Source organism: Fukomys damarensis, unplaced genomic scaffold (genome assembly GCF_012274545.1).
Source record: "Fukomys damarensis isolate Sample0158 unplaced genomic scaffold, DMR_v1.0_HiC HiC_scaffold_11, whole genome shotgun sequence".
Classification (NCBI taxonomy): Eukaryota; Metazoa; Chordata; class Mammalia; order Rodentia; family Bathyergidae; genus Fukomys; species Fukomys damarensis.
The window spans coordinates 11,144,252-11,158,220 of NW_022900923.1; the positions used below are offsets into that span (position 1 = coordinate 11,144,252).

The 13,969-nt window shown below is 39.7% G+C and overlaps 2 protein-coding genes across 2 annotated transcripts in view; one reads left to right on the plus strand and one right to left on the minus strand.

Annotated features, from left to right (window-relative positions):
* The first annotated feature begins 2,807 nt into the window (after positions 1–2,807).
* Positions 2,808–6,270, plus strand: LOC104875251 (cytochrome c oxidase assembly protein COX20, mitochondrial). The gene is made up of 4 exons (XM_033761957.1): positions 2,808–2,894; positions 5,292–5,406; positions 5,533–5,596; positions 6,116–6,270. Exons 1-4 carry the CDS (start codon positions 2,808–2,810, stop codon positions 6,246–6,248), a joined length of 399 nt encoding a protein of 132 aa, XP_033617848.1. The 3' UTR covers positions 6,249–6,270.
* The window catches only part of Hnrnpu (heterogeneous nuclear ribonucleoprotein U), a 20,435-nt gene continuing 10,069 nt past the window's right edge, over positions 3,604–13,969 (minus strand). Inside the window, exons 15-16 of the mRNA XM_033761958.1 lie at positions 8,287–10,317; positions 3,604–7,556 (exon numbers count right to left, since the gene is read on the minus strand). The gene's annotated coding sequence lies outside the window, so the exon portion shown is untranslated. The remainder of the gene's footprint in view (positions 7,557–8,286; positions 10,318–13,969) is intronic.

Consider the following 13,969-nt stretch of genomic DNA (forward strand, 5'->3'; position numbering starts at 1 on the left):
CGGCTCCTAGCCCGGCGCACGTGGCTGGAAGCCATTGGAACCCTCCCTGACATTTGTACAGAAATTGCCAGGAGGGATTGTCGAACTGGGGGAGGAGGGGGCCCGCACGATTAAGGACTTAGCTGCAGGCCGTTAGGAAACAGCTCGCATTAGTGAATCCTGTGACCAATTCTGCAGACAAGGACATTGCACCGCATTGCGAGGACAGGTCCCTGGTTTTTAATGTACGCTACTTTTAAACAAAGGGAGTATCAGTAGATGCCAGGAAATGAAAGCCTTTTCATATTCCGATTATTTGTTGTCCACCATAGATTAAATGAAATGGTGAAGCTAGGAGTAGTGGCGCACGCCTTGTAATTCCAGCACTCTGGGAGGCTGAGGCAGGAGGATCTCAAGTTCGGAGGAGTTGGGGGGAGAGGAATAGGAAAAAAAGCTATATCATGTGCAAATACAAATTCCATATGATGAATGTTACGTGTCTAAAATGTGCCAATAAAAATAATTCAGAGAAAAAGAGAATCTCTCCCGCAAAAAAACAAGCTTTCTCTGAGTCTACACCAAGTGGGAGTGTGCAACATTGCGCACAAGCAACAGCCTACCTCAGCTGTCAGCCCTGTCTTGGGGTCTCAGTCCGTCTTCCACAGTGGAGGGTGCACTTTCCATCCTGTAGACGGAGCAGTTTCATCCTGTTTTAAAAGTCCAGTCCTTTAAGGAACAAAGGCCAGCTGCTGATGTAGTTGTTAACCCTGGAAGGGCCTGGAGTGACCCCCACAGCGGAAGGGAGGGGTTTCTGTCCCCATCCTCCGGCATCCGTTGTGCTGGCTCCATCCTTGTGTGACATACTGGGAAGGTTGTAACTTTGTAGCACACTCTTCCCAACCTCAGTACAGAGCGTGTACCTACCTGGTGATCAGAAAACTGCAAACGCCTGTCGCTAGCAGCGCGAAGCAGCACCGTGTACTCCACATTCCCCTCTAGTTTTGGAGTCTTCTCTGCCCCAAATATTTGCTCACTTCTTGCTCTTCTCTGGAGTTCTAAATTTGGCCAGGACATCAGATCTTGATGTTGGATAGAATTCTTTTGCATTGAACACCACAACAGGTTTTGGCGGTTTTGTTTCTACTTTCATAAACTGACCATTTGTGATAGTTTTTTAAAGAGTGCTGTTTTGTTTTTTGTTTTTTTCTTTTGAAGCTTGCACAACTACAAACACTAAATTCTACATCGGAATATGGGATCTTGGACTTTTATCCCTGATGTGACTATCCAAAAGGTTTAATCTATTAGAAATATAATTGAAAGGAAAAAGGTAATTATAGGCCTGTTTGATGCATCAGTAGCAAACAAAATACAGTATTATAGTCAGCGAAATGCAGGGTGGCTACAAGCCTTAAAAACAGCTCTGCCACATGGGGGGGGTGGTTAATGAGCTACAAACAGGTTGCTCACCAAAAAAAAAAAAAAAAAAAAAAACAAGGAAAGAAAATGAATGTAACATAAGAAATGTTTAAAAGACCAGGATTGTGTCAGAAAGGAAGCCAGTTATCCTTTAGAGGGTTTATTAGTGACCATTCCAGTAGGAGGGTAGTTTGAACAAGTTAGCAGACAGAACTAGCCCTTAAAAACTCAGGCAGGTATAGTGGAGTGCTTCTGTAATCCCAGTACTCAGGAGGCTGAGGCAGGAGGATCGCTGTGAGACCAGCCTGGGCTACATAGTGAGTTCCAGAGCAGTCTCAACTACATAGTGAGACCCTGTCTTGACACCCCACCCACCCACCCCCCACCGAAGAGAGAAAGGTAGGTGCCGGTGTGCCGGACCAGCAGCGTGCATGGAGCCCGTGAAGAGGCAGAGCCTGTGAAGAGGCAGAGCCTGCCCCGGGTGGCCTGCGGAGCTGTGCTTAAGGAACATGGTACTGTGGAATGAAGATCTAGAAGTTGTTGGCAGGTGGTAGTTAGGTAGTAGGGACAACAAAATTGACAAAGTGGTTTGGCTCCGGATGTATTGATCCTTCCAGACCTGCTGATACATTGGGCATGGATGTGATTTGATGAAAAAGATCAAGGATGGCTCTGGAAGCATCCTAGGCTGCTGAGATGCCATTAAGGGAAGACCTGGTACTGGGGATCGAACTAAGGACCTTGCATTTGGCAAGGTAAGTGGAACCACTGAGCTAAATCCCTGGCCGGGAAAGTAATTGGTCTTGAAGTTCAGGCAGATGGAGGGAGGAGTCCAGAGCTTGGGAGATAGATTGACAGTTGTGCCAAGTTCGTGGCACGTGTGCTGCAGCCAGCTGTTGAGAGCTCCAGGGTTTGCCATCACCGAATAAGGTTTGGGGTTTGACTCACTGATCTGAGTCGTCATCATAACTGACATTAACTAAACACTGAGACACCTAGGAAGACTCCATTTCAGACAGAGGAAGGGCACCACAGCATACAAGGTCTGCAGAGGACAGCAGCTGGTGGCAGAACCAGCAAATGATTCAGCAATATTTTATCACCGCTGTACATGCCGAGATTCAGCATAAGATGGCTTTTTGCAGGGCCAGGGATTTAGCTCAGGGGTTCTGCAGCCTACCTTGAAAGCATGAGCTCCTGAGTTTGATCCCTGGCACCCAAAAAAAGGCTTTTTGCAAAGGGGTTCTCCAGCCCTTCAGAGTGGCATTTCTCTGCTCTGCAGAGGACAAATGCCTTCCTGAAGGGAATTTAAAAACTAGAATGGTGGGGAGGTATGCAGGCCTAACCAATTTAAACACTGCACAAGTGGGAAGACTAGCTCTTAAGAATCCAGTTGCCCTTTGTAAGATATGAGCATTGATACAAGCGATTTAAATGGCTCCAATTTGGTGTGGAAATTCTTGAACTTTCCTGAGTTCAGTCGAAGTGAGCTGCTGGTAAGGATTCCTTCACCTTTAAAGGTTTGAATTTTTAGTGACAAGTTTACAGACAGTAAATGAGACTACTATAGTGTTAAGTGGACTACTTCAATCTTTATTTTCAGAATCACTGTAAATGCTGAAGGCTGGATCACAGCAGGTTCTTTATCAAGACATGTAGAACTCCACCAGGAAGGACTGTTGTAGCTTTGAAGTCTGTACATTCTCCCCCAAATTGATACCCACTGCAGATGTAGACTTGGGTACTGACAACCCTGCTTCTCATAGATGTGTGATTTTGGGGAACTGTTCCTCCCTGAGCCTTGGTTTAAGAATTGAAACACATTTTGTTAGAACACAGGCATTTGGTGTCAGATGCCCGTCTCCTCTTGCTAGTGCTCCTTAAACCTTTAAAGTCAGTATGGTTAGGAATATCCTAGAGGCTGTGAAATTATGGGATTCACTAAACAGACTGCAGTATCCCAGATCTCGATCAAGATTTTAAGAGTGAAACTTGACAATCTTTCTGGAAATTTCAAAGTACTTATGTACCTTCTAGCTCACTCTAGCCCACTTCAGTGTGCATGGTATAAACTAGCACGGGTAGCACTTCCATGGTCTGCAGACTGCAACATAACATATCCTGGAACCATGCTCCATCTCTATCATGGAAGGGAACCCAAGTGCAAGAACCCAGAAACCGTCAAAGAACTTGGAGTTCTTTGGATGGGTGTGGCCATCTTCTATATAGTTTTTATCACAGCACTCATGGTAAAGCTGGTGCTGAGAAGCCTCATATCCCCAGGTCCCAAGCCCAATACTCCATCCTAGGGAAGTGGGCTGACATTCACTGGTGGTGGCTGGAGCAAAGTCCAGCATCCCAGTCAGCAGAGCAGCTTCGCCTGACCACACCACATTATTCCTGAGCTTTCTGAGCTAGCAAGGTTAAAAAAAAAAGTTCCCCCAGCCTTTTATGTTAAGATCTACACTGCACTACAGAGCTTTAAAGCCTTCAAGTAGAACAAAGCACCTGCTGGGTTATTAGTGATGCAATCCTGTGCGGGGAGAGGGGAACAGGAACAGCAAAAGGAAAAAAAAAAAAGAAACAAACAATTCAAGAGCATGTAACTTTTACTTTAATATGGAATAAGTCACATTTTGTCTTTACCAGCAGACGCTTAAGCCAAAGAAGTAAACATGGGTGAGATACAATGGAGTAACCGTCATTCATGCCTGACCTTCACTCTTGGCTTGCTCTTTACTGTCCTTTCCCCCTCCTAGGTTAGTTGCCTCACACTACACCAATGAATTTTTTTAAAGCAGTAGTGAAGACTTACATCTAACCAAGTTCTAGAAAACATCAGCAACATTTAAGTCTTTTGAGCGTTTTTAACACTGCCTTCCACACACTAGAGAAGTGCTCTCGACCACTGAGGACACAACCCAGGCCCTACAGGCCTTAACTAACACAAATACCAGTCAAGCCTGCATGGTGATGTGCACCTGTGATCCCAGAAATCGGGAGGCTGAGGTAAAGCTGAGTGCACAGTGAGATCCGGTCTCACAAAACAAATTTCTGCCGGTCAGATAGTCTGTGAGACTGACAGGCATCTGGGTGAGCATACGGAAAAAATAAGTTAATAAAACACAATAAAAATAATTCACTGTAGCACTTGAAGAAACTCAGTCCCATTCATTTTAGATTGAGGCAGTGCTGACATAAAAGTTCACTCAGGATTTACCTAGCTGTGGGTTCCATACAGAATCAATCAGATTAAGGTGCAACTTCATGTTACAGGCAGGGAAACTGAGATGAGAGAGAAATACATTACTCATGTTCATGTTAATATGAAAGGTTTGTTATAACCGCAGCTGATATTCATCTCAACACCAATAAACCTGAAATGAAATGAAGAAGCTCTTAACGCTGTTTAAATATTATAAGCAAACATGGTTCAAATAATTTTCTCATCTATGCTTCCCAAATCAGTGAAATATTTTTTTCAGTGAAATGAAAAGTTCCCAAAGGAATTCACCTAAAAGTTCTTGATTTCCAAGTCAGCTTATTAAGTTATGTCAGAATGCAAAGTTGTACTACTGCTTAGGGCTTTCTGGGCAGATTTTCAACATTTCTAATTTATAGGTTCAAGGCAGGGATTTAGCTCAGTGGTTCTGCCACCTGCCTCTCAAGCGCAAGGTCTCGAGTTCGATCCCAGGTACCAAAAACAAAAAGCAAAACTAATTTATAGATTCAACTGTATAACAAATTCAGGGTTGTTGATTGGCATGATCTAGTAACTGTTTGCCCTAAACTGCTTACAATGTAATGTTTGCTACATTACCCTTAACTACAATATTCTTATTCAACCTAAGTTTTTGGTTTTTCTTTTTGTTTTGTTTTGTTTTTTAATCTAGCCCTTTAAGCTCCTAGGAATTTTAGATGTTGAAAACATTCCCTGTGCACGGGATTCAATATTGTATGGTTCATTAGGATCTGTTGTGGCCGGACTTGGACACTTTCTGTTAACTAGTGAGTATCTACGCTTGTATCTCTATGCAGAATATTTTCTCTGTGGAAAACAATTTTTCTACATGGAATGACAACTTTATGGAACTATATTCTAATCATTCTAGTGGTTATGCTTATTCCTGACAGGCAGAATTAGAAGGTCATGCGATGCTGGTGTAGGAGGATTCGTCCTGGTGACCTTAGGATGCTGGTATGTTTGCATCTAGTCCAGAAAACCTGGGTCATCTAGCTCAAAAGCATGTGTTCTTTCCAAAACATCTCATTGGGAAATCTGCCTTCTGAGAATCTTATTTTTAAAAGGCTCTTTTAATAGAAATCCATCTTACAAAGCAATGTTGCTGGAATGCCTTTGAGTATAGCCACATATTAAAACCATTTGTTGGATGCTGGAACAGATTAACAAATGACATTCCACTATGAACTGTTTACCTTCTAATTCATCCCTGCTTGTTCTGATGATTAATGTAAAACAATTACGGGATGAATCTCAAATATGTGTTTTACAACACTTAAAACTAAGGTGACAAATCCTCATCTTATGCAAGTATAGCTATTGTGACACAAACAGCACTCTATTAGAATATTTGTAACTTAAACTTCAGATTTTCACCAGTAAGCATTTGAAAATTCTGTGATCATAAAGAGCTAAACTTTATAAATTTCTATAGGAACTTCATTATATGTATATTTACCTATATTTTTTCATAAGGTTCCATTGCAGGTATAATTATGCAAAGGAAAGAATACGGCAAAGAACAGCCAGAGAAGGAATGAAAAATAAGATTTTATATGAAAGCACCCACCTCGATCCTGAAAGAAAAAAAACCAACAGCAGCAACTGAGTAGTAACTTGAACATGGAAAACAGAACTCGTGACGTCAGTGTGAACAATGTTGGAATCAACTACACAGCATTTTATACACACAATACAAAAGATCTCAATCCAGTAAAATAAAGTATGTGTAAACCATAGTCTGTCTTTTTCATACTTGTAGGAAAACTTGCTAACTCATTGTGGCCCTTTACTGTCGGCTCAGCATTCCTGTGTTGGAACAGACCTGTCATGCATGCTTAAGTAGAATTTACTGACGATGTGATTAAGAATTCTAAAAATCTAGTGGTAAGTTTCTTTGCACCAAGCAGTGGGTTTAATGTTGAGATTTCCTGCCTCACAAGCTCAAGTTCTAAGTTCGATCCCTGGTACCAAAAAATAAATGTTGGGATTTTAAGAAAACATCCCAACTATATTTTTAAACTTGCCTTAAAAACAAATCACCACCTCACGTTTTCAGTTGGCATTAATATTTTTAGAATTATGCAACATTTTAAGTGAATTCAGTTTATGCACAGTACAAGTGTTTTGATATGAAAATGTTTGGTTAAATTATGCATTGTTACCTTAATGTAAATAAGACACCTGTCAATCTATTGCAATTTTTAAAAATTTTAAAAATTCTTTAAAAAAAATAAAGGCACTCACTATTGATTCTCAATTCATCTAGGAGAAATCTTCCAATTAGTTTTAGAAAACATTACTTTAAAGAAGGGGCTTGGTTGGTTCACTTCCATTCAGCAGAGGCATTTTTGTGACTGTCACTGAGGGTTAGGGTAAAGGCCATGTGGTTTACAAATGCCACAAGTCCCAGGGAATGTTGCCAAGCACATGTTTTAACAAATTTTACTGATTCTGATTTGGTAGCCACACAACAGGACTCGAACACTGATTTATTGGAGGAAAATGCAATTACAGAGTCTGCCAACCCTTACTGGTACAGACCAACATGTAACTGGTTTTGCCAGCTGTAGTGGTGCAGGCCTGCAATCCTAGCTCTCTGGAGGCTGGAGCAGGAGGATCGCTGTAAGTTGGAGACCAGAGTAAGACCCTGTCTCAAAACATGGCAGTTTTTAATAAGCAGCACTGCTCGACTGCGGGAAAATAGTAAGCATTAATAAATAATGTGACATTTTAACAAGCTATGCAGACAGGACATTTTACTAACACATGTAACATGTAAAACCAGGCAACTATTGTCTTCCAGCTCTACCACAACACAATTACATCTTACCCTGAGTAATCAGAAAAACCCCTCAGCAATGCCTTCATCATTTAACAAGGTTCATTTTCACAGAAGAATGCACAAACTGAAGACCTGGACAAAACAAAGTTATAGTACATTTAATTTAGTTGGGTTACTTTAAAAAGGTCATTATATGCACATCAGTTTTCTTTCTGAACATCATGTTCCCAAATGGTCTTGAAGCTTCCAATCTATTTTCCTCTATTTCCACCCTGCCGTTCAACTGTAAATCTTAGCTACGGGAGGTTCTGCCAAACTTCCCAGTACGTCGTGACCTTCCCATGGGGAAATCCATGACCCCACTCAAAGTCCTCACTCTGCTCGGAATGCTCTTCTTCATGTACCTCCATGAACTACCATTCTGCTCACCAACTTCTCAGATCCTTTACACGATCTTGTGCTTCAGCTCTTACCATTGGATGGCACTTCCTGGCCATCTAGTATCTGCTGCATGCATGTGTAGCTCCCTTCCCCGTGTGCTTAAATACTAGGGACAGAACTCAGGACCTTGGTGCTGAGCTACATCCCAGTTCAACCCCCTTCCCATCAGACCGTGTCTCACTTTTCACCACTGCGTTTGAATAAAAAGCCTCCTCAAGCCACCCAGAGTACCAGGATCACAGGCACCACCAGACAGGCTAGCCTAGATTTCTAGCTGGTAAGAACCTAGTCCACTTTCACACTCCAAAAGATGCCAATAAAGAGTAGTTAACGGAATTACTAAATGCTACCACACAGGGTCCAAGGTTGCCCCCCATCCCACTCTGAACCATAAAATTTTAAACTGTGAAGAGTAACGTACCTTCTATACTCCCTTGGGAGCCTCCAGCACACGGCTTCCTTCATTGTTCCATTAATTCCGAAATCTCACACTAGGTGATATAGCAGTAGGTACCAGCTAAATAGCTGATTAAAATAGAATTGTAGTTATTAGTTATGAAAACTTTTGGCAGCTTTTCTACAATACCTCTTTCATAAATCTAGCACTTTATGCATTTTCCCCTTCCCTCACCCCTCCTTTTTTGACTTGCTTTTGGATCTCAGTAAAAGGGACCTCAGGGAATTAAAATTAGAAGCTCTTCTCTGATTTGATTTATATTGACTGAGTTTGGCAATAAGTTCTTGACTGCACTAGAACCATTATTTGATTTGCAAGCATCTCTTTATTAGTCTACGTACCTCTAACTCCATCGCTGGTTTCCCTTTGCTTCGATTATATAATGCGAGGAGGTCTACATAATAAATTCAGGATTCCTGTTTATGCACTTTTCAGCAAAGAGGGATCAAACAGGGTTTGAATCCTCCTATTCCTAGATAAAAATCTGTGACGGGGTCAAGCCACCCTTTTAAAAGTCATGTTATAAAATAATACACTATACTTTGGGTAAGCAGACCTTAGTGAGCAAAGTAGAAAAATCAAAACGGTTGCTGTAATTATTTGTAGCAGTTCTCTAGAATAAAATAAACTTTGGAAGCATCTTAAAATAGTCCAGTAAATATCAAATCAGGTCAATATGCCAATATCACTACCCAAATACTGGTATTTCCACACAGCTTACTTTATACATTAAAAACTTAAAATTTTCTTTTTAAAGGGAAACAGCTGGGACAAAATTTTTATTATGAATATATTCTTCAAAGTATTGCATTTCAAGTTTATAATGTGAGCACTACAGATGTGTTGCAAATATTTTGAGTGCTTTTCAACCATTATATTCACTAGAATAAGAATGACATTACATTATTTTCATCTTAAGGCTACCACTGATTACATTAATAGACACTTTTAAGACTTCTGTTTTTGAAAGAATGGATCAAGGCAACGGGTGGTAGCCCTTCCACCTTTTCCTAGGAATTAAATCCCACACTATAAACCACCCATCACAAGGGCAAGCTCTTAGTTGTATCAAAATAATCTCTGTACACACAGCTTTTATAAAAGATGTTTCCATGTAAATGTTTCTTCCACTATACCATGAAGACAAGTGAAAAAAAGCATGCTTTATCACATAAATTCAAAGCTTATTTTTGAAACAAATTTTATTTTTCTAGTTTCATGGGTTTTTTTGGCAATGAACAGAAATGGTTATGAAACTTGAGTTGCCTGCTCTTTAAAAGCCATGAGGTTTGCCTTCAGAGCCATAATGCATGGAGTTTAATGTTGCTACCTAGTTACACCTGCACCCAAGTCCTCTCATTTTGTCTATACATTATTCTGCAATACAGAGTTGGAAAACTTAATTTCCTCCGAGTGTATCAGTCAGATGTACACACATTATATGCTCCGCACTGGCATGACCAGACCTTACACCACGAACCTTCCCATTCTGTCTGTGTCAAATTGACTTCCCAACTGACTTTACACTTTTAATGATTACTTCAGTACCCAAAAGGAGCGCAGTGTTTTCCAGATGTTCTAAAGCAGTTTGTGTATAAATGCAGAAATGATGGGAAAACAAGGACAGAAAGTTATCTTACTCGTTTTGCATTAGAACTCAAGTTTTTATTTAATTTCTAATGTCAGGGAGGATAGTAAATATTGTTTCATACAAAGCTATATGGAAGGACATCCAACTGCAGAGAGGACACCAAATACTCGGTGCAGGTATGCAAAGGGAAAATCCGAAAACTCGCTTTTCTCTGAGAATCTGTCCATCTGCTTACCAATTACTTTTCCCCACATCTTTAAAGCTAAGTTGTACTGAAGGTGATCCTAGAACCCTAACATAACAACTGTTAAATATACAATTAATTTGGAATACCTATTAGAATCACTGGAACACATTTAGTTGGGCCCTTTTACTCTTCCACACAGCACATTCACATGGACAGACTAAGGAAAAGGAGATGAAATTTAAATCAGCATTTTTGCTTTACTTTTCAAAGAAAAAAATAAAATACGTTGGAACCTTTTATTCTTGTACTTGTCCATAACTCTCCCTTAAGAGCTCAAAAACTGGCTGCCAAATAAACTGCACTGTTTTTGGTCTATGCTTCTGATTTATAGCACATAACCTATTTGTCTGTGAGCTATCTCTTTGTTCTTAGTGACTTGCGTTTTCACTGATACTACTGTAGCAAATGTTTTGAGTGTTCACCAAGTACAACTCATTCTTTCTCCTCTAATATGGAACGGGCCTATCAATGAAAAAAGCAGGAAAGAACATGCTCCAAACAGTTCAGTATTTATCAAACAGATACTGCACTGTGAGCGCTTCGACCTGGAATCTCTGAATAACTTAACAGTATCATACATTATCAAACTGAACACGCCCATGAGTAGATTATGCACTGCCAAGCAATGACTATCATGGTGCAAAGAAGTGAATCTTTTAAGACACATTTGCAGACTTGGACTAGTCCAAGTCTAACCTCATTAATCTCTACCGTACAGCATTTTTTCACACCCAGATTCAGCTGTTTCAAGCAAATCCCAGTGTTGTCAAGATGCGGGTTTAATAAATTTCCTAGGCTTATACTTAGGCAAATCAGATTATTAATGAATTAAACAAATGTCTAAATCCTCTTATCCTAAAAGCATAGTTAACAGGTATCCAGAAGTTCACCTACCTAGTCAGGGATTCTGATAGACTGGCCTACCCGACACTGGGTTTACAATCATGAGTGATCCCACAAAATACTTGTGACTTGTGTTCCATTGTCTGAATGCTACATGAACTTCATAAATTGTAATCCGTCCTACTATACCATTCAAATGAAGCTGGAGGGAAAGTATTCGGTCATTTATACTTTTGGTCAACTGGCAAGGATGGTAAAGTGTAAGCACACCATCTTTTTATTTAAACTACTTCCCAATTAAGCTTGGAGGTCCTACTGCATTTGCACATTTGATACTGACCCAGGTGTTGACACCAAATAAACTGGCATACACTAATATTTGGACATCCCTACTTTTCAACCCACTCAAAAAATGTATTACTTCAATTAGTACCGTAGCTCATTCCCAAATATGTAACTGAGGGTTAAGAAGACAAAGGCCCACTGCTACGTAAGTTAGCTAGACAAAGTACGTGTGTCTCACGTGTACCCGTAGTGCAACTAAGCAAAAAACAGGATGACTAAAACTGCAAAAGCACTTTACTGGCTACATCTACCATCACTGTCTTAATGAGTAATGACATCTATGGCCAAAAAAAAAAAAAAAAAAAAAAAAAAAGAAAAAAAAAAAAAGCTGAAAAAATACAAGGAACAAAGACTCCACACTAAGGGTGCTGCAGTTTTACTGAGTGTTTTCAGTAATTATCGGATTTGCAATTACTATCACATCCAAACCAAAGTTTTAAGACTTTCAGAGAAAACAGCTTTGGATAAAATAACGGGTTCGCTTTTTACTAAGGGAAACACATCTGAATGAGTATGAGGTGGGGGTTAGAAAATATTCTCATACAAGCTACTTTTTAAAAACATTTTATATGTGGAAATTATGGTGTTTACCTTTAATCAGACATTCTCACAGATCTAATTATAGGCAAATATATGCCATTACCTAAAAACCGAAATACTATTTTTCTGTGCAGTGGAATGCATTAGCGACATTAATTCTAAAAAAGCCAATCTGTTAATGCTTAAGTTTATAGAAAAATGTCACTCAATTCCTATGACTGAGGAAATCTGAAATACGGAACACAATGTCCATGAATATGATTCCCAAGTGAGAAATGATTTAAAATACTATTAACTATGTTTTCACGAATAATCGTTAAGAAAATTTAATTGCTTCCTGTTGTTCAATGGACTCAACTTCGTCCAACTGACTCAAGCTCCATTTCAGATTTCAGAGCTTCAACCTGCCATCTGGACGTCATGGCCACTACTCCGAGCAAAAGGCCAGTCGTATGTGGTCCACCAGCAATAAAAATTCCTGACAGCCATGGTCATTCCTCTTTTAGTTTTGTCTTCGTTCCTATTCACCTGTTTAGGCAAGTGCTGTACCCACTGGGCTATATCCCTAGTCTCCTACCCCATTTTTGATTCAGCATGAAACCACTCTGAACCCAAAGCAATCTCTTTTCTCTAGATCTGTTCAGAACTGTTTCAGAATTTTTGTTTGCCATGGGGGTGGGGGTGGCAGACAGAAGTTTTAAAAAAATCAAGACTCCTTCATAAATATTCTATCAAAATTTGGCATCTCTGAATTTATTTGGTGCAATTTCTTCTGAGACAGGCTCTCACTATGTAGTTCAGGGTGGCCTTGAACTCACAACTCACAATGTTGCCCAGGCTGGCCTCCAACTTGTGAGGATCCTCCTGCCTCAGCCTTCTGAGTGTTTTTCACAAGTGTAGACATTATTAATCATGAGATTGCTTATAACTGTAACATGTTCTGGAAGAACTTATTTTTATTGCATCACCCCATGTCCAAATTTTTGGGTGATCCAGGCATGTTGGCCTAACTAGTAGTATCTGACCTTTATATTTCTGTTCCAATTGTGGGTATGAATTTGTTGAGCAAATCTGAGCTGGAAGGTGTATCCAAGGTTTTTATAAGGCACAAATGGAAACTTTAACACCAAAATGCTGATTAAGATAGGCAGTTATATGCAATCCTAATATTCTGAAAAATAATTCATGCCACTGGTTATCCAAGTTAACCACTAAAAATACAAAAACCTATGGATGCTACCTTGTACTCTTAAGGATTTTTATGGTAATTAGCCTTTGTTTCAATGTCAACTGAACCTACTACACCATCACCTACCTACACCATCATCTGTAACTCAACTCCAGCTTGTAGTAAGAAAATTCCTACAAGTAAAAATCTGATTTTCAATGGCTAAGACAAAATCTGAACAATCAAATACAGCAAACCTGAACTTACCAGAGGCAACCTGAAAACGAAACACTAAACTGAAGTCAAATTTTAGTTCTACAGTTTGACTCCTGATCCCTCACTTCATAGTGAGGATCCTTCAGATGATTAAGTGTTCTGTGCAAACCCAATATAATTACAATTAGGGGATCTAATGTTATCACATAACTAGTTAAGTTAGCAGTGTTGTGTAGTAGTGAAATCAATGACTGGCTTGCTTGCATGATGGCTTCTAAAAGCATCTGTTCCCAGAGTTTCATGTATCATATATATGTATATAAAATTATCAGTTGAGGACAGCTGTCAGCATTTTGTAAAGATGATACAGTGAGCATTAACTTCTCCCAGCCAGTATACCTTTTCCCCTCATTAAATGTTATAAGTCGTCTGGGGGGGAGGGGAAGGGAAGAATTCAACTTATTATAAATCAACTGTCAATACACATTTAAGTTTTTAAAACCTAAATGTTCTAAGTACAGAGTAAAGAATAAGCTGTCCAGAAAGCACACACTTAAAATTTCTCCTCTTGGGAGTTCTATAAAGGGATTTTAAACCTTGATGGCGAGAATCCCAAAACAAGAGTAAAATGAATTCTTTTTATTGCAAACAAACGGCTAAATTAATTTCTCCACCCACTTTTTTTTTTTTTTTTTTT

Excerpts from the sequence above, each read along its gene's own strand:
- LOC104875251 (XM_033761957.1), top strand. The coding sequence starts at position 2,808 with ATGAGCATTGATACAAGCGATTTAAATGGCTCCAATTTGGTGTGGAAA. Across the intron at positions 5,407-5,532 it reads TGGACACTTTCTGTTAACTA|GCAGAATTAGAAGGTCATGC; the intron begins GTGAGTATCTAC and ends TATTCCTGACAG. Across the intron at positions 5,597-6,115 it reads CTGGTGACCTTAGGATGCTG|GTTCCATTGCAGGTATAATT; the intron begins GTATGTTTGCAT and ends TTTTTTCATAAG.